The sequence below is a fragment of the Cetorhinus maximus genome, chromosome 1 (assembly GCF_964194155.1).
Source record: "Cetorhinus maximus chromosome 1, sCetMax3.hap1.1, whole genome shotgun sequence".
NCBI classification, from domain to species: Eukaryota; Metazoa; Chordata; class Chondrichthyes; order Lamniformes; family Cetorhinidae; genus Cetorhinus; species Cetorhinus maximus.
In genome coordinates this window covers 128422266-128448508 of record NC_135879.1, presented here as the reverse complement: position 1 = coordinate 128448508, position 26243 = coordinate 128422266, and the positions used below count along the sequence as shown (strand labels likewise).

The window sequence follows — 26243 nt, the reverse complement described above, 5'->3', positions numbered from 1 at the left end:
ATGAGGTGTGGGCTTCGCTAGCTGGGCCAGCATTTATTGACCATCCCTAGTTGCCCTTGAGATGGTGGTGGTGAGCTGCCTTCTTGAACTGCTGCTGTCCATGTGGTGTAGCTACACCCACAGTGCTGTTAGGAAGGGAGTTCCAAGATTTTGACCCAATAATAGTGAAGGACAGCGATATATTTCCAAATCAGGATGGTGAGTGATTTGGAGTGGAACCTCCAGGTGATGGTGTTCCCATCTATCTGCTGCCCTTCTAGGCGGTAGTGGTCATGGGTTTGGAAGGTGCTGTCTAAGGAACCTTGGTGAATTCCTGCAGTACTTCTTGTAGATGGGACACACTGCTGCTACTGTGCATCGGTGATGGAAGGAGTGAATGTTTGTGGATGTGGTGCCAATCGAGCAGACTGCTTTGTCCTGGACAGTGTCCAGCTTCTTCAGTGTTGTGGGAGCTGCACTCATTCAGGCAAGTGGGGAGCATTCCAACAAACTCCTGACTTGTGCCTTGTAGATGGTGGACAGACTATGGGGAGTCAGGAGGTGAGTTACTCCCTGCAGGATTCCTAGCCTCTGACCTGCTCTTGTAGCCAGTGTTTATATGGCTAGTCCAGTTCAGTTTCTGGTCAAGGGTAACCCCCAGGATGTTAATAGTGGGGGATTCAGTGATGGTAATGCCATTGAACATCAAGGGGTGATGGTTGGATTCTCTCTTGGAGATGGTCATTGCCTGACACTTGTGTGGTGCAACTGTTACTTGCCAATTGTCAGCCCAAGCCTGGACATTGTCCAGGTCTTGCTGCATTTGGACGTGGACTGCTTCAGTATCTGCGGAGTCACGAGTGGTCCACATTGTGCAATCATCAGCGAACATCCCCACTTCTGACCTTATGATGGAAGGAAGGTCATTGATGAAGTAGCTGAAGATGATTGGGCCTAGGACACTACCCTGAGGAACTCCTGCAGTGATGTCCTGGAGCTGAGATGACTGACCTCCAACAACTACAACCATCTTCCTGTGTGTTAGGTGTGGCTCCAACCAGCGGAAAATTTCCCCCCGATTCCCATTGATTCCAGTTTTGCTAGGGCTCCTTGATGCCACACTCAGCCAAATGCTGCCTTGATGTCAAGGGCAGTCACACTCACCTCACCTCGGGAGTTCAGCTCTTTTGTCCATGTTTGAACCAAGGCTGTAATGAGGTCAGGAGCTGAGGGCCCCTGGTGGAACCCAAACTGGACATCAGCGAGCAGGTCATTGCTAAGATTTATAGCACTGTTGATGACCCCTTCCATTACTTTACGGATGATGGAGAGTAGACTGATGGGGTGGTAATTGGCCGGGTTGGATCTGTTCTGCTTTTTGTGTACAGGACATACCCGAGCAATTTTCCACATAGCTGGGTAGATGCCAGTGTTGTAGCTGTACTGGAACAGCTTGCTTAGGGGTGCGGCAAGTTCTGGAGCACAAGTCTTCAGTACTATTGCCGAGCAATACAGAGCAAGGACGTTGTGCTGAGCTTATACCAGACACTAGTTATATCTCAGCTGGAGTAGTGCACACAGCTCTGGGCGCCACACCATAGGAAGGATGTGAATGCATTGGAAAGAATGCATAAGAGGTTTACAAAAATGGTTCCAAGGATGAGAAACTTCAGTTATGGAGATAGATTGGAGAAGTTGCGATTGTTCTCCTTGGGGGGAAGGCTTAGAGGAGATTTGATAGTGCTGTTCAAAACCACGATGCGGCTGGATAGCGTAGATAGGGAGAAACTGTTCCTGTTCATAAAAGGATCGAGAATGAGAGGGCACAGGTTTAAAGTGATTTGCAAAAGAAGCAAATATGTTGGGTGAAAAAAACTTTTTCACACAGCGAGTGGTTCAAGTCTGGAATGCACTGCCTGGAAGTGTGGTGGAGGTAGGTTCAGTTGAGGCAGAGGGCATTAGATGACTATTTGAATATAAACAATGTGCAAGGGTATGGGGAAAATGCAGGAGAATGGCACTAGGTCATAATGCTCTTTTAGAGAGCTGGTGCAGACACGATGGGCCAAATGGCCTCCTTCTACACTGTAACAATTCTGTGATTCTGTGATCTGGGATGGTGCCAGAGAAGTAGAGAGTAGCACATGTTAAACCCTAGTTCAAAAAAATGGGAGACAGACAAACTAGTCAGCCTAAAACTAGTGGTGAGAAAACTTGAGACAATAATCTAGGAGAAAATTAACTGGCATTTGGAAAAGTATGGGCTAATAAGTGAAAGTCAGCATGAATCTGTTAAAGGCCAATCCATGTTTGATCCCATCCTTCAATGAAGCAGAGGAGAGTGTTGATAAGGGTAATGCAGTTGATGTGTGTGTGTGTGGACTTTCTAAAGGTGTTTGACAAAGTATCACAATAATAGAGCTTTTAGCAAAATTAAAGCCCTTGGGATTAAAAGGGACAGTAGCAGTAGCAGCATGAATACAAATTGACTGAGGGACAGAAATCAGAGAGTAGTGATGAATGGTTGTTTTATAGATGGGAAGGGGTATAATGTGATATGCCCCAGAGGTTGGTATTAGGATCACTGCATTGTTTGAAATACAGACTTCAGAAGGACAAAGACTGATGAAATGGGCAGACAACAAATGCAATTTAATGCAGGGAAGTGTGAAAAGATGCATTTCGGTGAGAATGGGGAGGGGCAATATCAAATAAAAGGGTACAATTGTAAAATGGGTACAGGAACAGAGGAGGGGAGCATGCAAATCTTTCAAGGTGACAGGGCAAGTACTAAAAAAGAATGGGATGCTTGGTTTTATTAATAGAGAATAAAGGCATAAAAGCAAAGAAGTTATGCTGAGCCGTTAAAAATTACTAGTGCTAGGGTCAATACATATCTTAAGTTTAATTTATATTTGTAGTTGTGGGTTAAAAAAGGTGAAACATGGTTCTCGTTTCATTTGAGTTGTTTTTGTGAGCTGGGTGCCAGGAAGTCTAAAGGTCCTGCTTGTCTACATACATTTTTAATGAGGTTTTACAACTCGAAGCGAGGTGGGTCACAAAGGGGTTAGCAGTTTAGTGAATTTAGTAAAAAAATGTAGAAAAAAAAGCTGTGCTGTTGCCTAGTGACAAGGTTGCAGGGACACACAGAAGGACAGTCAGTCAGTGATTAGCATTCTCTGTTCGGCATGCGGGGGTGGGGCCCACACACCGACATGTAAAATGATGCGCGGGGACGTCGGGCTTGCATCTGTTAAAGCCATTTACAAACTAATTAACCCTATTGAGAAAGCTGCCCGTCTAACCTTAAGGTTGGTGGGCAGGTGAAGAGCCCAGGCGGCCTTTGCATTTTTCCACGGGCGGGATGAGGTTTCATGAAGGTTTTATAAATTAAATAAAAATTTATGAAAATTCATAAACATGTCTCAGCTCATGTGACATTATTCAGGCATTTCTCCTCAGGTCTCCGTGCCTCAGGGAGATTTGTGTGCTCTTTTGTACGTACGTGCGAAAGAGTGCAGGCCCTGACCCTCCCTCTTCCCTCTGCCCGCACAGGTGGTTTTTGGGTGTCTCAGGGAGACAAAGCAGCTGGGGATAAAGCGAATCCTCAGAAATTCACCGGAAGAAAACCGTTTGCAACTAAGCCAGCCCACCCAAACAGCTGTGGTGTTGAGATAGTGGTAAATCTTCAATGGGGTTCTGTGTTTTAAGGACTTTGCTGGGATAAAAGGAGTAGTGCGAGTTTGAATCATTTCCTGGTGATTGTATTGAAATCTTTCCAACCTTTTTTGTCTAGTGTAATATAGTTCATTTTTCTTATTCAATAAACATTTTATCCTTTGTGTTAAAAGTACACTGGCAAATAGTCAAATGTGTTCAGTAACTGACCTCCATAGTTTCTAAAAAAAAACCAAAGTTAGGATCCATCATATTTGGATGTGCACTTGCAATGCCATAGCATTGGGCCTAGTGCTGGAAAATGGGATTAGAATAGTTAGGTACTTGTTTGACCGGCGCAGACTTGATGGGCCGAAGGGCTGTTTTCTGTGCTGTAGACCCCTATGACATTTGATGTGTTCAAAATCATGGAAGGGCTTTGATAGAGTAAATAAGGAGAAACTGTTACCAGTGACAGAAGGGACTGTAACCAGAGTACATAGATTTAAGATGAATAGCAAAAAGAACCCAGAGACAACATGAAGGAACATGTTTTCCTTAGTGAGCCATTGTACTCTGGAATGCACTGCCTGAAAGCGGTGCAAGCAGACTCAAAAGTAACATCCAAAAGCAAATTGGTTAAATGTATGAAGGAAAAAACTTACAAGGCTATAGGGATAGAGCAGGGGAATGGGAATAACTGGATAGGCCTACCAAAGAGCTTGCATAAGCATGATGGGCTGAAAGGCCTCCGTCTGTGCAGTATTAAGGATGAGCAATAAATGCTGGCCTAGCCAGTGACATCTACACCCTGTGAAAGAATATATTAAAAAAACAATTCTAAGATTCCATGGTACAAAGAATGGATCCATCCTTGTCAGTCTGTTAATCAACCAGTGAATCATTCAGGAACCTCTCACTATTCCCCATGGGAAGTGCATAAAGATACAACAAAAAACTACTCCAGTATTGTTTTCCTTCTTTCATATTGTGCGAACTGAAAAAGTGAAAATCATTCATCACAATACTCAAAAGAACCTGTTTTGTTCTGACAGACTGTTTTCATAATTACATCATCCACGTGGCATTATAGCTTCTACCCACTCAGCCCTCTAGACTGGAAGGCTTCCCTATCTCCATTATATTCCTGTCACAATTAACAGAGGGAAGAAAGAGAGTCAAAAAAAAGTCAGAAATCAAATCTGACATCCTAAGATGTAAACTAAAACTGAAATACATTGATGCAAAATGGCACACTAAACAGGAAAATTAAATATTAACAGAAAAAATAATAGCAACTTTTATTTACAATGATGGTGACAGGGGCTGGAATAGATAGCACCTGAAATGGGGTGCACAGGTCACAACGCATGATTAACCGGTGCGCACAATGATGCAGGCAAACATGATGATGCATGCTAATTATAATGATGGTGGTGTCCAGCAGTGATGAATGTGCTGTTGAGTAGCTGCATGCCTAAGGAGAGTGTCAAGTTCATGTGAGGTTAGCACCACTTAAAGCTGCTCTTAAAAGGCTAGTTGCATTCTGCCTGTAGCAGAGGCTAGAAATGGTTACAAAGAGTTGAAGACCAGGAAGGATTTATAGAAATTGGACCACTGGCCAGAGAATGTGCCCTTAGGTTCTCAGATGCCACACTGGAAGCCTTGGTGCAAAAGGTACACATGAAGGGGGTAGTCTCTTTCCTCAGGAGGCCAGGTGCCCCTCCAGCCTGAAAGACAGTGGGAGTAGGTAGCTGCTAAGGTCAAGGCCAATTCTATCCCATAATCTAGTCCAGTGGATGCAGTGGAAAAAGAAGTTTAATGACCTAACACACATAGTCAAGGTCAGGGAATGTATCTTCACATGACACCTCTCACCAATTGCATCATGATCCTTGCATGCTGCTCCATTTAGCTCCTTCACGCATCTACCAATTGTCAACCGTAACCATACCTCACATTCATATCTCATTTCACCCTCACATATTTAGTGTGACTGCTGAAGTCACACACCCACATTTCAGGGTTTACATACACAGCCAGCTATCCAACTATGGCAGGCGCATCACACAAACACATTGTATGACACTCACTGATACATGTCACGTGCCACATTGTCTTGCAAGAGAGGGGGAAATGTGTGAACAGTAAAGAGCCTGGAGGAGGGTGTGGAAGCTGTGTGCAGGAACAGCTGCATGTGTTCACTCCCCATTGAGGAAATAGTCATTCCAATTATTCCAGCACCATCACTGAAGCAGCGACCTGCGACCAGGTGAAATCATTGAGGATGATAGTATATCCCTACCTCATCCACCTTCTCATTTCACACTTCACCCTCATCCCCCAATCTGTTGATTTGAATCTGCAAATGGTGTAATCATGCACCTCTCACTTCCCCGCCCCCTACCCTGCCCTTGTGCAATTATGTTTTCAGTTGTTTTCAAGAACCGCTGTTTGCCAGCCTGAGGACAAGTGGAAGAGACTGATGAGGAAGACAGGCCAGAGCCTGAATTTTCGCTCAAGTCAGGAGAAAGTGCCTCAAATGGTCTGATTTGTTCAGAGAGGGGTGGGGGTAGGGGGGCAGGTGTTAATGGGAGTCCAGCCCGCAGGCCCTACAAGCTGTGTAGAGGAGCCACATGGGCTTCCGGGTGCAGAGTCGGGCTGTCTGAAAGGTTGACTGCTGTGCTCCAGCGCTTTGTCCCAGCTATGTATATATTAAAACAAAATCCCTCTAGCTCTCACCCCTCATACCTCCACACATCCATGTCAGCCCCTGTTACTTCATGCCCCCGTCCACCCTCCCCATGGCCCCTCACACCCTCCATGCCAACTTATACCCATTTAGCCACCCCCATGGCTCATGACCTCCATGCCAACTTATGACCCTCTACCCACCCCTTTGGCCCTTTAACCCCTATGCCAACTCATGCCCTCATTCATCCCCATGGCCCTTTATCGACCTCAAGCCAACATACCCAATATCTGTTGTGGGCATATCTCAGGATCCATGCTGAGGTGAAATAAAATAAAATAAAAGTATCTGTTAATGACCTCACTTAAAAAAGAAACCTCATTTTAAAAATGAATTATAATTCCTTCAACTACTTAATCCCTTATAAAAACAAGCATTTGCATTCATAGCCCCGCGAAGACTTTATTATCACATGGAGCTATCAACCGGCCTGACAACCCCACTGTGATAATGATTGATTCCACAACCTGTCATGTAGCACAAATCCTATAATGATAACCCTCAGGTTTAATGTCAAGAGAATGAAATAGCCAACACTTAATTTTTTTTTTAAAGCTACAGACTTTTTTTTTTAATTTAAAGGCCAGGAGATTTAAATGGCTTGACAGCTCGACAGCTCCAAGTGGATTTAAATGCATTGACAGAAAAGTGAGTTTATCCACTTTTTAAAAAAATCACACATATCTACCTTTAACAACCCCAAAGGGTATGACTTCTCCCAAAGGTGTCCCAGGACATATCCAAAAGGGTACCTTATCTCTCCTAAGAACGCCAGTAAGTTTAGACTTTCTCTTGAAAAGTGTAAAGCCCACAAGCCATGTTTTAAATATCCCATGAACGAAAATTTGACCTGTTTGAAGGCAGCTGCCTCCATGAACCATGTATGTGAAAACTACAACCCATCACCATTTCACTACCCCACTCTCCAAAAATGGTAGATGCCAGGTTCAGGGTTGGACTTCCAGAATAGGGGCTCTGGAGCCATTTTGGCTAAGCTGAAGACCCTCTCCATTGTTACAAAAATTCAGGCTCTACACTCACTCAATCTGACACTAGCAGCCACCAGCCCAGATACTGGTGTTGCACATCCGTTAGAGGTTGACATAGAGGTAGGATCTGCAAGAGGCAAGTAACCAGGTATGCAGCCAAGCCATGTGGAAGAGGATTACATGGGTGCCAGCTCCTCAGTACATGAATTATGCTGCAGGGGACTCAGATGAGGACTTGGATCAGGTAGCATAAGGAAAATGTCCAACTGGTATGCACACAGCAATGATTGGTGCATTGGCAGGCTTGCCAGAGGTACTGCTGTAATTGTCAAAGAACAGTTTCAACTCAGCACAGGGCCATGCACAGAGCTTGGAGTCCAATCTTTCCAGAATGTAAGTGGTGGCCAAATCCATGAGAATGCATGGAGTTGACCATGATAGGATTTGGTGGTCAATGTCTCAGTTTCCATTGCAACACAAGCAGACCACTCAATATCTGGGCGTAGTGGAAGATCAGAATGAGGTCATAAAATCTCAGCTTGGTGCCTTTGTAGGCTTAGAGTGAAATAGCAAGCCCAAGGATCTCTCCTGCTGAAAGCCCTTCTCCCCTTCTCTCAGCGAGCAGCTTCTCTTTTGCTTTGCTTATTCTGCTTCATCTCTCTAACATGCTGTTGCCCAAGGGGATTACTACGATGGCACCTTGATGGGAGCAAGTGATGTGGCCAGAGCCCTTGCAGTAGCTATCAACACTTTCCCCGTGTGCAAAGCCACTCCTAATACCTAGTGCTTCCACAGCCTCAAGCAGAGCCAGTAAAAAGTAATAAGCAACAGTTCCACCAAGACTATAAAGTTCTAGACCTCATTACAGCCTTGGTCCACGCCACAAAAGTGTTGAATTCTAGTGTGACTGCCCTTGGCATCAAGTCAGTATATGCTGAATGCCCAGCGTAATGTCCTAGCAAACAGAAGTCAATGGAAATCAGGGGAAAAGCTCCACCATGGCTGGACTCATCAGGCACAAAAAAAGATAGTTGGTTGTTCGAGGCCAATCTTCTCAACCCCAGGACACCAGTGCAAAAGTTCTTCAGTGTAGTGCCCTAGGCATAGCCATCTTCAGCTGCTTCAATCAACTTCCTTCCCTCCATCATAAGACCATAAGACATAGGAGCAGAAAGTAGGCCATTCGGCCCATCAAGTCTGCTCCACCATTCAATCATGGCTGATAAGTTTCTCAACCCCATTCTCCCGCCTTCGCCCCGTAACCTTTGATCAAAGGTCAGAAGTGGTGATGGTCGCTGATGATTGCAATGTTCAGCACCATTTGTAATTGCACAAATGAAGCAGTCTGTGTCCATATGCAACAAGACCTGGACAACAAGGCTTAGGCTGGTAAGTGCCAAGTAACACAGAAGTGCCAGGCCATGGCCAACTCCAAGCGATAGTCTAAAGTTCAACAGCATCGCCATCATTTCATCCTTCACCATGAACATCCTGGTGTCACAATTGACTAGAGACTTAACTGCACTAGGCTCAAATATTGTAGCTAAAAATGCAGGCTAGAGGCTAAGTATTCTGTGGCGAGTAACCCGCCTCCCGACTCCATATAACCTTTCCATTATTAGCGAGATACACGTCAGGAGAGTGATGGAATGCTCTCCACTTGCCTGAATTAATGCAGCTTCAACAATACTCAAGCTTTCCACCATCCAAGACAAAGCAGCCTGTTGATTGGCAGCCCATCAACCACCTTAAACATTTACACCTTCCACCGCTGGTGCACTATGCACCATGTACAAGACGCACTGCAGTAACTCAGCAAGTCTTCTTCAACAGCACGTTCCAAATAATGACCTTGACCACCTGGAAGGACAGTGGCAGCAGACATATGGCAACACCACCAGCTGCAAGTTCCCCTCCAAGTCACACCCATTCCTGAAATAAAGCTATATCGCCATTCTTTCACTGCTGCTGAGACAAGATCCTGGAACTTCCTACCTAACTGCACTGTGGGTGTATCAACACCATTCAAAATTCAGCGGTTCATTGTTTGTTTGTTATCTTAACACATCTTTTGCCCCTTTGGGGAATAATGGGGAGTGTTGCAAGGATCAGAAGGTTGATTATCAGCTGTTTGAACCATGTCATGAATGCTCCTTCTGTGGACAACAAGTTCTGAAGCGGGACTTGAACCTGGAAGAGCTGCTGGCTCAGAGGCAGGAGCACTACTTACTGACCCACTAGACCTGCCATGCATTGGTTCATGACGGTGATCTTGTCAAGGGCAATTAGGAATGGGCAATAACTGCTGGTCTTGCCAGCAATGTCCACATCCCCATGAATCAGTAATAACCTAAAAGTTGGATGATGATGCCTTTAAATAGCACTGGCAGGGGACCCTTTGTACTGCTGAAAGCATGTTCAACTGTGTGTACTTAGGAACACTTCATTAGAGCAGCGAGGTACAAAAGCAAATTAGCATTGCATATTGACATCACAATCTGCCTTCTCTACATATTTCCACCACACACTCAATGCCCACACTAATGCCAATACCAAGATGGCATTCGACGAGGGGCACCATGGATGTGGGCAGAACTGTCATGGATGCTACTTTGCTTCTAAACCAGCATCTGTAGGACCAAACAACTGGCATTATGAAATTAAATATGCATTCACAATTTTTCAAAGAAACATATTGCTTGTGAATAATTTTGGGATATTTGAGATTAAAGATACTATATAAATGAAAATAAAAATCCTCTCTTTATACTTGTCTCTACTTCTCAGTATGCACATTTGAAAAAAGTGACAATAAGCAAATGAAAAGGTGGAAATCATGGGAGAAGTGAATGGATAATTGCAGAGAAAAAAAATAGGTGATTAATATGTAACAAGACTAGCTGGAGGAAATATGTTAAAATACTTTTTCTTTCTTCTTCCCCAATACATACCTTTCACAATTGGCAAGGTGAATAGGATTTATATTATCCCACTTATTCACAAAAGGGCACAATAGTTACTTGTTGCCCTCAAACATAGTGGACCTAGATATTCCTGCAGTAAAATGTTTTCACCAACAGCTTCCATATTTTCCTTCATTTTCAATTAGAATACTCCACAGTGCGCATGGTGGCAAATCAGAACTTGGAAGCAAATAGCCAATAATGTGGTCTGGAGCTGATGCTGCCCAGAGTCATCTTAATCCAGATTGCTCTTTCCTACAATTGATGTAACACTGGGAGGGGTATAGTGGGGCATTGTGGTCATAATATATGGTCCAGTACAGTTATTAGCAAGACTTGTGCGTGAAATTAATAATCAGGGTCCGCAGGGAGACTCATAAATGGGTCTACAAAGAAAATGAGTTAATCTGGAGAACTGTGATCTATTAAAAAGGAGCTTAGACTTATTGTACAGCCCATAAACATTAAAACACTGGGCTACATGAGGAAGGAATTCAGTCTGGGATTCAGCTCAGTTATCTTTAAGTAAGTGCCAGAAGATTATTACAACAATTCTGACATAGCCAGATGTGAGCATAGCAGCAAGCCTGCATGTTGCCATGACATCTGTGCATCAAGGAATATTGTCCCCATTCAAAATAGTGATGACAGAGTTATTATAATTAAGTTTAATTGTTTCAGCAAAATCTTCAGCAAATGGTCCAGGAAATTGTGATGTAGCACAGAAAACTAGCATAGCTCATTCAAGCCATAATTTGCTGGGTCTTCTACGTTAATAATGATGCTGTTACGATCCCACCTGATGTTAATCCTGGATAAGTCAGATACCAGGGTGAAACCTGGCTTGATAGATCTTAACTTTTATTTAGGAAACTGTGGAGGTTAAGTTACTGAACAAATTCACAGGAGGCTGTTGAAGAACTTTTAACAGAGTAAAACAATTATTAAAACAAGAAAATGAACTATATCACTCCAGACAAAAAGATTGGAAATATTTCAATACAAACCCAGTAAATGGTTCAAATCGCACTATTCCTTCATCCTAACTGTACCTTTTCAGATACATATACATTTGGAAAGATAACAATTTACAATATCCACCTTATACTCTAATATTCAGGGCAAGTACACAATATATGTGAACTAATAGGTGAACTGTGGTCTGACACATCGCTCTCCAAAGTAAAATGACAGAGCAGATTCTATGGATTTCTCAACAACTCACCCAGATGCTTGTTTCAGAGAGACCAGTTGGCTCACCTTGCAACTCTGGTCTCTCTCATGAGGGCTTCCAACCTCCACAATTGAGGAACTCACATGGGAATTCTCTCCCACATATTGCTCTCACTCAGGCATCTTCAATCAGGATCCACCTCCAGGGTTTCAATCTCGCCTTCTGAGTTTCCTGAGATTCCTTTCCTCTGGATCTCCATATACACTCAAGCTTCACTTTCCAAGCACATGTGTAGACCTTCATCTGTGCCAAGCAGAACACCACTGGTCCAAATGGCCCACAGTCAGGAGTCACCAACCTTCAGCTGCCTCCTCGATCTTCAGGCTTCTCTTGAGCCCACTTTGCTTCAAGTCTGCTCTCCGCATCGCTAATTCAGAGCCAACTGCTCTGCTCCTTTCTCTCAACAGGATCTATTTCTGATCTGTCCTTGTCCTTTACCTAGGACTGCCTTCTGGGATCTGTTTCTGATCCCAGTCTTTGTCCACACCTGGGACCTTCTCCCTGTCCCCCTCCTTGGGACGCAGTCTCTCTAATGGTGCTCTACAGGTCACCTGACCTCCAGTTTCACGCTGCTTCACTTTTGTTTCCTTTTGTGCATGTGCGCAGTGCCAGTTCCTGGCTGAAGAACGTAAAAATGGATAAACTGTGCACATGCAGCCCTTTCCCAGATGATGCATTTGCAGAAGTCCCGAGGCCTGCCGGAAACTCTAGTTCTAGAAGTTGCTTTTTGTTTTTTTTAATTTCATCAGTGTTTGCCATAGAGGCACAAGCTTTCAGGCAAATTTAGACTTATATTTAAATAATCAAATTTGTCCAATATTAATTTGCTTGTAGGAACTAAAAGTAAATTAATTAGTCAGTCACAATACACTATCCCTCCTTGTACTTGGAGAATCTAATAAGGTAATATAAATGGATGACAAAATCTAAGTGGTTCTGGCTCTCAAGGTTATTAAACATTTGTGAAATGGTTGTGTGCCAAAGCCACAAATACTGTTTTTCCTTTATTCTTTCATGGGGTGGAAATTCCTGGCAATTAAGGCCAGCATTTGTTGCCCATTCCTAATTGTCCTTGAACGGAGTGGCTTGCTAGACCTCAAGATTCAGTCACTTTACTTTGGGTCTGGAATCACATGTAGGCCAGATCCTAAAGGATATTAATGAACCAAATGGGCTTATGACAACCAAGGGTAGCTGTCATGGTCACCATTACTGAAACTAGTTTTATATTTCATACTTATTAATTGAATTTCAATTCTACCAGCTGCTGTGGTGGATTTGAATCTATGCCCCCAGAACATTAGCCTGGGCCTCTGGATTGCTAGCCCAGTGAAATTACTATTACACCATCATCTCCCATTTCATAGACTGGACTACAATGCTGAACTGACATCAACTTTTAAGTGCGGGATGCAGGATACATATAGATATATTCTAGACCTGGTAATGAGCAATGAAACAGGATTAATCAATAACCTCATGGCAAAGGAGACTTGAGGTGATAGTGATCATAATATGATAGAATTTCCTGCCACTTTTCATGTCAGTTTGAAGAGGAGAGTGTGGGTCTAAGACTAGTGTTTTAAGCCTGAATAAAGGCAACTATGAGAGTATGAAGGCAGACCTAGGTGAATTGAATAGAGTAACTAGGTTAAAGGGTAGGACAGTAGCAGTGAAGGAGATATTTAATAATTCTCAGCAAACATTTATCCCAGTGAGAATGAAAGACTGCGAATGATGCATCATCCGTGGCTAAATAAGGAAGTTAAGGACACATTGAAAGAAACACTACATAAATCTGCAACGATTAGTGGTAGGTCAAAATATTGTTCAGACTTTAAGAACCCCAAGGAATGACTAAAAAATAGAGGGAGAATGTAGAGTATGAGAAAGCTAGCTCATAATCTAAAAACAGATAGTAAAAATTTCTACAAGTATTCAAATAGGAAAAAAGTAAATAAAGCTAATGTTGGTCCTCTAGAAAGAGTCTGTGGAATTGATAATGGAAAATAAGGAAACGGCAGAGGCGTTGAACAGCTATTTGCGTCGGTCTTCACTGTAAAAGACATGGAAGATTTTCAAGTTTCTTTGGGAAGTTAAGAGCTGGAAGGAAGGGAGGAACTTAAAACAGACACCATCACCAGGGAAAAGGTGGTGGGAAAACTATTAGATCTAAAGGCCGACAAGTTCCCAGGATCAGATGGCCTGCATCCTAGGGTTTTAAAAGAAGTGGCTGCAGAGATAGTAGAGGCATGGGTTATAATCTTCCAAAATTCCTTAGCTTCTGGACAGGTCCCAGTGGATCAGCAAGTAGTAAATGTAACACCTTTATCCAAGAAAGGAGGAAGACAGAAAGCAGGAAGCTATAGGCCAGTTAGCCTAACATCTATCATTGGGAAATTGCTAGAATCCTTAATTAAAGAGGTTATAGCAGGATATTCAGAAAATAATGATGGGATCAGGCAGAGTCAACTTGGTTTTGTGAAAGGGAAATTCTGTTTAACTAATTTATTCGAGTTCTTTGAGGAAGTAACAACCAAGGTAGATAAAGGGGAACCTGTAGATGTGGAGTACTTGGAGTTCCAAAAGGCATTTGATAAGGTGCCATATCAAACGTTACTACACAAAATAAGAGCTCATGGTGTAGTGGGTAACATATTAGCACAGATAAAAGATTGGTTAGCTAACAGAAAACAGGGGGTAGAGATATATAGGTCATTTTTAGGTTGGCAAGCTGTAATTAGTGGAGTGCCACAGGGATCAGTGCTGGGGCCTCAACTATTTACAATCTATATCAATGACTTGGATGAAGGCACTGAAAAGATGACACCCGGATAGGTGGGAAGGCAAGTTATCAAGAAGAGGTAAAGAGTCTATAAAGGGATATAGACAGGTTAAGTGAGTGGAAAGAATTTGGCAGATGGAGTATAATGTGGAAAATGCAAACTTGTCCGCTTTGGCAGGAAGAATAGGAAAGCAGCATACCATTTAAATGAAGAGTGAATGCAGAACTGTGGCACAGAAGGATCTGGCTGCCCTGGTACATGAATCACAAAAAGTTAGTATACAGGTACAGCAAGTGATTAGGAAGGCAAATGAAATATTGGCATTTATTGCAAGGGGAATTGAATAAAAAAGTAGGGAAGTTTTAGTGCAGTGGTACAGGGCCTTGGTGAGGCCACACCCAGAATACTGGGTACAGTTTTGGTCTCCTTATTTGAAAAAGGAAATAATTGCATTAAAACCCTCCCATTGCTGGGGTGAAGGGCTTAGCTTATGGAGACCCATGCCCACTGGAGCTGAGAAGTATGAGGGGTGATCCTATTGAAACGCAAGATGTTGAGGGGAATTGATAGGGTGGATACTGGGAGGATATTTCCTCTGTGGAGAATAGAACAAGAGAACACAGCTTAAGAATCTTTTAAGATGGAGGAGGAGGAGAATTTTTTCCTCTGAGGGTTATTAGTCTGTGGAATTCTCTTCCCTGAAAAGCAGTGGAGCCTGGATCATTGAATTTATTCAAGGCTGAGTTAGGTTTTTGATAGACAAGGGAGTCAAGTGTTATTGGAGGGTGGGGGGGCGAGCAGGGGTGGAGTTGAGATCACAACCAGATCAACCATGATCTTATTGAATGGCAGAGCAGACACAGAGAGCCAAATGCCTATTCCTGGTCTTAAGTCCCAAAGCAAAGAGCATGTAAATTCAGTAACCTTCATCTGAAAAATCCCATATACATTTGAAGACAACAGTTTGATTGATCTTGGCTCATTCACCTGAAAAAAGTCTGCAAAACTATAATCTATATCCAGGGGTTACTGCAAGGCTCCCCAACTGGTCAAAGCATTTGAAGCATTGCTTTAGTAGAAACGTAAATCTTTGCTCATTATATTTTTTGAATTCTTACATTTGGTGAGTATTTATCAGAGAATGAGCTTACACTTTGCCTGCTGCAATTGTGCATCAGAAAAGTATCTCACTATGAGTGATGATTCAGAAAAATTGACCCTCAATTACCTATTCTGTGGATCCTGTTTCATCCCAGAGCACAGGTCTTATGGAGAGGTGTCATATGTCATAATTGCATTTTACAGATCATTTCTTAAGCAGGTCATTCTTCCATAAGATGTGTTATGATGTTTAAATCCCTCTAATTAAAAGCACATTCTTATTCTTCTAGAAAACATGCACTGAGGTGCAATGTTTTTTGGGAAGTGCTGTTAATTTTAATTGGACATATTCTCAGGTTATTGTTTGACTCTTTAGCTGACACCATTACCATACACAGTGACAGGGTTGTAGCTGCAACCGCAGCCTTCATTGTGATGCTACTTGTGTGAAAATAATACAACTCAATGCTCAAAGTTTTTATTAGTAATATAATGTTCTAAATGGTGATACAATAGAACTGATAGATCCATACAAGTGGCTTATTGATGATTGAGTGGCATAACATTAGGGTAAGTTCATGGATCTCATGCTCCCACCGAGAGCTGCACAGGTCAGTGTATCAGCTCTACAGTGTTGTTGTCCTATCTTCAATGCATCCTTCATGGAAGCACAAGATATTATCACAGTTCCAAATGCCATACGTAGTCACTATTAGTGGTTTCTCAAAGAAGAAACTCTTGATCAATATGCAAATTGAAATTGAAAGAAAGTATGAATTATTGTGGAAATAATAGCCTAGATCTTCTGATAACAATGCCTGACCCATGCACATGCATAGTATTTATCCAAGTTTGAAGCTTCCAAAGGGCAGAATTACATTGCCCAGTCCCTCAATGTCTCTGACACAACACTGAGCATTGGAGAATTAGGCTTGATGCCCGGAACTTACCCAGAAATTTACCCCAGGATATTCCCATTCTTAAACACAGATGTAGGACCTGGGTTGATAAGTGATTAACAGTAGCTGTATCAGAAAGGCTTAAAATGTATTTAAAATTAAACCTGAACAACTAACACCACTCCCTACACTCCCACCCCAAACTCAACAGCAATTAAAAGTCTTTGAAACATTGGAAATAGTTAAGAAAAACCTCAAGCATTTCATCAAAAAACTCACCATAACTTTGCAAGCATGCTGACTTTAGGGGAAGTGACTTGAGCTTGTGGCGTCAAAATGGACTATGGCCTTGCAACTCCCTCTCCTCGCCAGTCCTGCTCATGGATCCCTGCAACTATGGCTTGCTCCTCATTCCAGGACAGAAAATTCCGGTTGCAACAGCGAGAAAAGGATTGGGCACACTTTTTACCATGGTGAGCGGCAACTGCCGTTATGTTGCTGCTGACTGGAAGATCTGGGCCAATGTTATTCTGTACTGTCACCCTGATCTTGCGCCAAAGTAAAACTTCTCTTTATCGTTCATTTTTTAACTGGAACTTTGAAAGCCTTGTTATAAAACTATGTTTGATACAAATATGTCTATTTATTGAGTGAGCTGAACCCACAAAATAAGTTTTAAAAACTTACAACAGCATTAAGTGACCTAAACAGCAATTCTTAAAATGGCCGAATATTTACATAACTTCAGCTTGCAAATTACAAAGCCATCAGAAAAGAGTTGTGCTGTCTCAACGTAGCCCACCAGGACAATCAGCTTAAATGAGTGTGAATGGCCCATCCCCTGAACTACTCACAGACTTCCTGACATTAAGATGGGTGCGACTGAGCCAGTAAACTCAATTACTTTGGACAATGGACCCCAGCTGAGAGGGGGACTCAACAAGTGATTTCATCTAATCACTTTAAACAATGGACCTGGAACAAAAACAGAATTACCTGGAAAAACTCAGCAGGGCTGGCAGCATCGGTGGAGAAGAAATCAGTTAACGTTTCGAGTCCTCACGACCCTTCGGCAGAACGTTAACTGATTTCTTCTCCACCGATGCTGCCAGACCTGCTGAGTTTTTCCAGGTAATTCTGTTTTTGTTTTGGATTTCCAGCATTCGCAGTAACTTTTAGCTTTTTGTTTTTATCTATGGACCTGGAATGATGGTTCCCCAATTTGCTGTGACCATATTTGGTAACTGGCTAGTTTGTGAATGGAGGTTACGTGATATTAAGCTAACTCTTTTGTGTTAAAAAAGAAACTACTTTTCCAGGGTTGGAGTCAGAAAGATTATGAATGGATAACAACAGGAACTTGTGGTTTCTCTCTCTCTCACCCCCCTAACCCCACCCCCCCAACCGGCATTCTGAAAGCATATGCCCTGCCTGATTTGACCAGCCAAACACCACAGGCAGCATCTTCAACATAAACCAAACAGCTGCTGACTTCAGCAGAAAAGGCAGATCATCCGTGCATCTCTGTGCAGAACCAGGAAAAACTGAACATGGTCTGAAACCATCCAACACATCAACCTACAGGATCCGTATACGTCCAAAAGAAAAGTCAGTCATTCTTAAACAATTTAATGCACTCTCCCTCCGAGCGAGTGAGCAAGTGAGCCTCTTGGATGCGTGAGTGTGTGAGAGTTGGAGCATTTTTATTATTTTATGTCTATCGCATGTTAAGGACACTAAATACCATTTCCTTTAAAGCTTATAAGAAAACCTGTCTACGTGTGTCTTTTACAGACAAAACGCTTCAGTTAGTCACTAAATTGACAAACAAACCCTTTAAAAAAATATCTGTTGTGGTTGTTCAAGAGGTGGAAAGAGAGGGGAGCCATTCTCCCACTTCTCACCTGGCCGTAACAATCACACGGATCAAATGTACTTTTCAGACTCGCTGCTAAATCAACATGCACCACATATCTGCATTCCAAAACTTTGCTATTTCACTGTGTAAATGACTCATTAGCTACTTAAGAAATGTTAAAGGACCATTATTACAAGTGAGTTGCAATTAACTGGTTTGTGTTGTTCATGCTTTTTAAAAAAAGATGGAATCAATGCTTAAACTGAGCATTTGGTATATTGTTAGTGGATTGTTAAATCCTAAGGAAAAAGGCATTTATCTCCCTTTTCTGAAGGGAGGATGATATCCCATTGTGACAAATCTGGGTCTACAATAGATCTCTTCTCAGGGACAGAGGGATCAAAGACTTCTCAATACAATAGGAGTAAGTTTGACTATGCAATAAGGGAATTAGCAGCCCGTTTTACATCTTCCTAACTTTTAATTCCATTGACGACACAATTATGCAATGGCAAAATTATTCAAATCGGTGTGGAATTTATTTTTGAGTGAATTGTTTGTTGTTTACCGTCAGGGGAAAATAACTTCAATTTAGCATATTCACTAGCTTCCATCCATTTTTAGTTTTCTTAAATCTTGTGGGGATATGCTGCTTCTAAAAAAAATGAAAAATGCAACTTTTTTCAATATCCTTATGTGGCGAAATGGTTAAAATATTCTGCAACATGAAACTCATATTAAGCAGACAAACTGGCTCCTGGAAATTTCCAACTGATAACATTTTGTAAATGCAATTAGGAGTCATTACATTACAATGTTAATTTATAGATGTTGATTCATGAAAACTAACTTCACACTTCAATTTGGGGAAAAAATTAACAGCATTCACACTCTCAAACTGCACTCAGCTCCACAAACATTTACACTGCACAGTCCTCTTCATTATCACATCATTTCTCGACTCTGTTTGAAAACAATAATGCTGCCTGAAACTTCAAACATAGAAAAAAAATTACATTTAAAAAGAAGTGTAGTGTAAGAAATGAGAACAGTGCTTGTGAAGATCTGTATATTTCATGCATGACCTCACCTATTACAGATTAAGAGACCAATTTCTCTCACCTTCATGTAATAAGCAATGCCATTCTATTCATTTCTTCTGATTCCAGACATCATGTGACATTTTCATGACAAATGTTTTCATGTGTTAAAATCCCCTCAAAAAATAACACTACATAGTTTCAATTTCCAATCCATAATGTTCACAAAAATATATTTCAAAACTACTTTTTTGAAAGATACTGAATAATTTTAAGTCATTACTGGTGTTATTAATACTATCAAATATAAATATAAATGTCATGTTAAGAAAAACTGGAAGCAAAACAGTACCCCCCGCTGCCCTGCCAGGGCTGCCATTGTGCAGATGGGCAGAGGTCTCAAGCCATTCCAGCCAGCCTGAAACCTGACCCCGATTCCTAGGAAGGATTGGGTCAAATGATGTGCACACATCACCAGTCATGGCATTAGACTCACTAGTGTCAATTTACCTGATAACTTGCCTCTTAGGACAAATTACCAGGTGATAGCAACAGCCATGAATGATTTCAAGCTCAGTCAACTTTTCTGTCAAAAAGAATCAAACCCACAAAACTGCAGTCACAGTTTTTAAGACTGAATGGAAGCCACGAAGAAGACTAGAAATGTGATATAATGGTGGAAGGTGGCATTGTCCAGGAGGTGGAATGGTTTAATTTGCAAGGATGGTCTCCTTTCCAGCCACTAGCACACACAACCTATTACTCAACAGCTGTATTTATAAATAGAACTCAGCTTAACTGTCAGGTTTGTTTGACTGAGACTGACTAAGGTAGGTCAAACATAACTAGTATGCAGATACATAATTAAATTATCTTTCAATGACTTTTTTCCTTCCGTAAAATTTTAGTACCAATACTTTTTAAAAAAAACTAGAAATCACATTTTCAGTGCTTGATTTACTAAAGTTTTGAATTAAGTAAAACAAAACTGTTGGTAAATGGCTTTAACTTAAAATCATAAAAAATGAACATATTGAATTTCAATTCTGCAAGAGCAAAAAAATTATATTATTGATACCACAACTCAGATTTAACTGATTTGCAATAAAGTGACTTAAACCTAACGATGGTAGCAGCCAAACAATTACTGATAACCCTTAGCCCAAACTTAGGGAACATACTTAAAATTAAAATTCTAGATTTTTAAACTTATTTTTTTGGAGACAAACGGTGCTACCAAGTACAGTATAAGATTGAAAGAGTGAAGCTTGATGTCGAATTCCTACCTTCGGGATTGGAGCTGATGAAGACTTTGATGCTCCTGCTGCCCGGGAGATGCTGGGGGAGAGCGGCCACTGCTCCGGTCAGTGCCGCCCTGCGGAGCGCCGAGTCCCGGGGAGAGGGCAGTCTGGAGCCTGGCACCGACCACATCAACATCTTCACCGCAATAAAAGGTGGGGGCACGCCAACCACGAAATGTAGGGGAGGGAAGGGGGTTTAAAAAAGACTGAGATGATGTAGGAGAGAAAAGCCAGCAGTGACAGGATGGTTGCAGAGTACGCGAGTGCTGGCAGGCGGCGGCTAGTGATGGGGGAGGAAGCACCCGGGGGGCGCCCCAGCCGCCATCCGAGAGCTGCAGGAGCTCTCGTCAACAAATCCGAGGCAAAATCCAACACGTCCGTCCGATTAGTTCAAAATCTCACATCATTTGTGACTTAAACCGACGACAATAATAAAATACTAGGGAGAAAAAATAAATAAAAGGGTCCAATTCAGAGTAGCAGAGCCTCGGGCTTCAAACAACTTCAGCCAAACGAAAGCTACAAATGAAAAGAAATCCAATTCTTCTCATTCGAGGTCACTTTTTTTTTTGTGGGTTAAAAAAAATATTTTTTTTAGTAAATGCCAGCCGCTGGGTGAAGTGCGGCCGATTCACCTCATGGTTTTCAAACGGCTGCTCTGTAAACAGCCAGAAACTTGAGGGAAAGTAGATAACAGCGAGAGAGGGATAACAAAAAGCTGTCACAGGACAGGATAGGGCAACCTGTTCTCCCCGCCGACAGAGGCAGGGGGATCTTCATAGCCACAGGGCTTCCAAAAGAGGCTTTCGCTCGAGTGGCATCGCGGGCAACAAGAATTTTCACAGGGGAAGAGGGAGAGCAGGTGATCCACCTCCTCCCGCTGACAGCCGCAGAGAGCGAGAGCTGCTCTCCTCCTCTCCTGTTCACTCCTCCCAGCAGCTGCCGCTTGTCGTCGCCACTCTCTCCGATCGATAATTGATCAATCGTCCTCTCCTCACTCAACAGCTCTTCCCTCCCCCGCCTGAGAGATTCAGGTCAAAGCAGGAGCAGGGAGCGAGACGAGCGCTGCCTGCCCGATTGCTGAGAGCAGGTAGTTGCCGAACGCGGTGGAGAAATAACCCGGTCTGTCTTTTTGTTATATTTGGGCAGAGTCTGCGCTGGAGGCGAGGATGCCTACAGCTTGCAGCTCAGCCGATGTGGCTGCCACAATCTCTGAACGCCTTGTGATAAGCGAGCAACGCACAGATGTTGTGACCAGAAGGTCACCTGGCTGGTTTGCCAGATCTCTGAGAGCTGAGCGGGCGGTACAGACCTCCCCGAGTGAGGAGACACTGGATCTCCGAGCAGACTGAGCTTTCACTGAGCACGAACGCGATATAAATGCGATCGGCTGCAGCGAAGCCACATGTGAACCCAGCAGGTGCAAAACTGAGGATAGCTACATCTATCATCCAAAGCGCTTAATATTCACATTCAGATCTCTTTGAAATCTCTTCATCTCCGGCTCACATTCCAGTGAAATTTAATTTTTAATAAACGTAATCAATATGAGAACTGTGGGACACAGATGGCAGCTTTGAGTTAAATGTCACAGGAAAAACATTGAATAACACAGTTCAAACACCTGCCAGTGTGTTTTTTTAATAACATACATATTGAGGTGGTCAATAAAGGCAAACAGGATCTCAGTAGCGCTAAAGAATATTATCGCAGCTGAAACCGATAGGACAGGAAGATATACTGTGACCATTAAACCTAGATTAGAATTTAAATCCAGGTCATGACTGTATTACAAAATCCGAGGGAAACGGAGGAATATGTAGTGACGCTGAAGGACAATATTTGATCTTATAAATGCACGAGAATTTCACATTTAGCGGTCGGTACTAAAGCTGACCGTTGAACTTGAACGAACCCAATCAGCCCCTTTAGATTGATTCCACATTTAAAGCCATAAGAATTACCAATGCTCTTCTCTACCCACAGGGATGTCCGATCAACACCATCGCGAACGTTTCTTTAACTAGAGTTAAATGGGGTCAGTGATTCAGTTGAAAGGATTTACAGCATGCGCGGGCTGGTGAGAATCCTGCTTTAGATCCAACTGAACTAATTTTCCAAACAGCGTGTAGGGGACTTGAATCGGTTGCCTAAACACAATCTCCCAATACAGCACCTATGAATTGTCCTGTACTTCAAAGTGTGTGATCCAGTTATGTCCAGAGACCTTCACTGACGCTGGGGATTTCATTCATTTTCCTGACAAATGATTAACTATTTCTAACCAAAACCATTATTTTTCAATAATGTCCCGGAAATGTTGTCATTTGCATAAAAAGGAAATAATTTGGCTGAAGTGAGTTAAATTGCCTTCTACATTCAGTGGCTGGACAGACGCGGGAAAAATAGCGGAACAACTGAAAACAAAATAGGAAGGTACGCATGGAAAATGAACCTGTGACTTGGTTAATGATTAAATTTGTGATTATCATCACCATCATTATGAAGCTTGTAGTCTCTTAGACGTAAAATGCACTTGCATTTTCAAACCTCTCCTGTCTATCCCAGTTCAGATATCATCAAATGTACTAAATTTATCCACCTAATCAAATGCACATGCAGGTGGCGATGTTTTATTTTAACAATTTATTGGACTATACTCATCCCGGAATTCCGTTAGTTCCAATTTTTGAAACGTCGATTCCCCCAGAATGCTAACATTTGAACGTGCCCGCACTGCTGTTAGGATTTCCGTGTAATATCGGACAAGTCAACATTTTTCAGAAATGATTCTTTTGCACACCACTTTTCATGCTTTCATCATTGTACACATTGCGTATCCATTAGTGACAACCACAGTAAAATTGAAGTTGATGGGACATTGAAAAGTTCCTCTTTCGGATGGTTGCCATTTTTTTTTCTGGTGCTAGCCCTTTACCAGATTTAGTGACACAACTTGCTATGGTGGGATTTGAACTCTCAACTTTACACTGCTAGTCCAACAAGCAACTCGTCCAACAAGTTCCTCGGCAATGCTGCATGACCTGATGAGTGATTCCAGCACTTTGTTTTTATTTCAGATTTCCAGCAAGTGTGGTATTTTGCTTTTGTTTTAGATGTTATTGGGGTTAGGTTGATTGCTGACTTAGTCAATTCTCTGTGCTGTACATGCTGTAAGAGGGAAATCTACTGCCTTTCAGGCTGCTGCTGATGACTTGCCTGCTATCCTGGGTCATTGATCCAACTTGGATGGGTAAATCTGTCACCACATGCTGGGATTCTTCCTATTTGCTCCCAGCAAACCTTGAAAGTGAATACCTGAATATGGAAGATAGTCTCAGCTGAACAAGCAGCAGGAAGCTAAGCAGTGTTTTGTGGTGATAAGCTGCTGCTTTGCTGTGGCTGGTTAAACTTAAGACTTCAACATTGTCAGTTTGGCCCTAAGACCTTTGAGCTTAAGAGAATGAGATGTATGCCTACAGAGTTTTTGGAGTGTATGATGGAGTACCACTACAGTTGCTTGTAACAATATAATTCATTTGCTGGTGGTTGGGATGTGAATGTCCCACTGACTATAATTTTTGGAATTTCAAGCAGATGGAAACTACCAAGATTTCTTGGCAACTTGGTATGTAAACTTTCAAAAATAGTCCTGGGTTTCAATGAACTTCAAACATCCTACAACAGCACTTTGTGTTTGGGTAATGTTGACTTTGGAGCTTCCGAAGCTGAGAAAGACAGTTTCATTTTCAGTCAGCTGAGTACCTGACATGTGCAGAAACCTGTCATCATGTTTAACAGTTTTCATACTTGGCAAGTAGGAAATCCACACCAATAGAATATCTGTTAACTGAACATGGAGTGTGTCTAGACACACGCACACCTGAATTCAGCTCCCACTCATATATCCACCTCTTGGTCCCTGTCAGTGAGATAGCCTAGAGGTTAGCAACCCTGTTAGTTCACGTGCCACCAATGTAACTTATGCAACTGAATTTGGATATTTGTGGGTTAGTACCACAAAAATGACATGAACATTGCTGGATTGTTATAAAAACCCAGCTAGCTCACAAATGATTCCAATCCTGCATTATTCAAATTATTCTTAGTGCCTTGTGGATGGGCAATAAGTACACCCTTGACAATGCTGTTCACATCGTAAGATTAAAAAAATTGGGCTGATTAAAGTCCCCCGCCAGGCATGTTTCTGGAGAGGTGGGGGGCATGTAAAATACGAGGGGTGCCCGGCCCACTACCTTCCCGCCAACCCCTGAGCTATCCTCTATAAAAAGGTAGGTGGGCAAATGCTGAAATCGGTAGCCTGCCTGCCATATTTAAGTAAATAATTAAATGTCAATTGAGCTTGTTACCAAGCCGCTTGACTGGGATATTACGCTGTCTATGCCATTATATGGTTGGTGTGGGCAGGCTGTTTTGTGAGACCAAGTTGAAAAAGAGAAGAAAGGGGGAGGATTGCATCATTTGGGGGGGGGAATGCCCTGTGCCCTGTCCACCACCCCCCCTTCATTCATCGCATCTGCCTTCCATTGCTCTTCCCCATTCTCCTCCTTGCAGTCCTGGCAGCATCCATTACTGAGTTATGGCACTGCGAGGACTGTTAGAGCTGCCAGGCAGTGTCAAGAGTGGGACTTCCTCTCACTAAGGGGCAGAAGTCCAAATCTCACCTGTTTAAGCCCACGAGCTGCGTGCCATCAATGCGGGGCGAGTTTGTTTTAAGTGGATTGGCTGCTGGGTGGGGAGGGCAAGCAATTTGCCCATTGCCTGTCTCAGGGTCTATTTACCCAAGTTTTTCATGAGGTTTGACTTAATTCCAATCTCCCATTTCCAGGCATGTCATCTTGGAGACCATCCCCAAATTACTGGCCAACCATTACACAGTTGAGCAGTATAAGTTTGAACCCTTGCTCTGCAAACAGCTAAAACAAGGAACACCTCATCATTGTCATTTTGGGTAGTGCAACTCACCATGATGTGTATGAATGCTTGCCAATGACAACACCATTGTCACAAATCAATATCCCATTGCATCACCAGTGGTTGGTGCAGAGGTTCATCAGTAACTGTTTGTACCTCTAATAATACTGAGCCTTGCAGCCATACAAACATTCCACTGCCTCCAAGCAGCTGTGTTTCAATGCTCAACTTTTCCTAATTAGCTAAATGACAAGCATGTGCCTTCAGCTTGATAGAAGGACAGGTTACCATGTGGCAATCAACTTGATATACTAGATGTCAAAATTCAATTCATCATATCAGATTGCTCAGCACCATTTTCAACTAAGTATACAGCTGACTCTTCATTCAGGGTCAATTTAGATTGAAGACCTCTCTGCAACAGTTTTACCTTTTTGGCAGAGTCCACTTTATAGATTAATCTTGGACCATAGAATCATTGAATTTACAATACAAAAGGCCAGTTGTGCTTGTGGTGATGCTAGTTCTTCAACTGGAGCTGTCTCTTCTATTACTATTTCATTGGCCTTTCCCTGAATTCTTTTATATGCTTCATTTTCAAATGCTTATCCAATGCCCTTTTTAAATTAGGTTATTGTCTCTTTTTCAGTAGTCACTTAAATTATTCTATGTTCTAATAACCTCTCTATGGGAAAAAAACTTCTTTATTTGTCCAATGATAATCCTGAATGTATATCCCTTTGTTGTCA

At 42.3% G+C, this 26243-nt stretch overlaps 1 protein-coding gene across 1 annotated transcript in view; it reads right to left on the bottom strand.

Annotated features, from left to right (window-relative positions):
* The window catches only part of nwd2 (NACHT and WD repeat domain containing 2), a 146928-nt gene extending 126233 nt beyond the window's left edge, over positions 1-20695 (bottom strand). The window contains exon 1 of the mRNA XM_078553985.1: positions 20545-20695. Coding sequence (XP_078410111.1) covers positions 20545-20695 — 151 coding nt within the window. The remainder of the gene's footprint in view (positions 1-20544) is intronic.
* Between the last annotated feature and the right edge of the window lie 5548 nt (positions 20696-26243).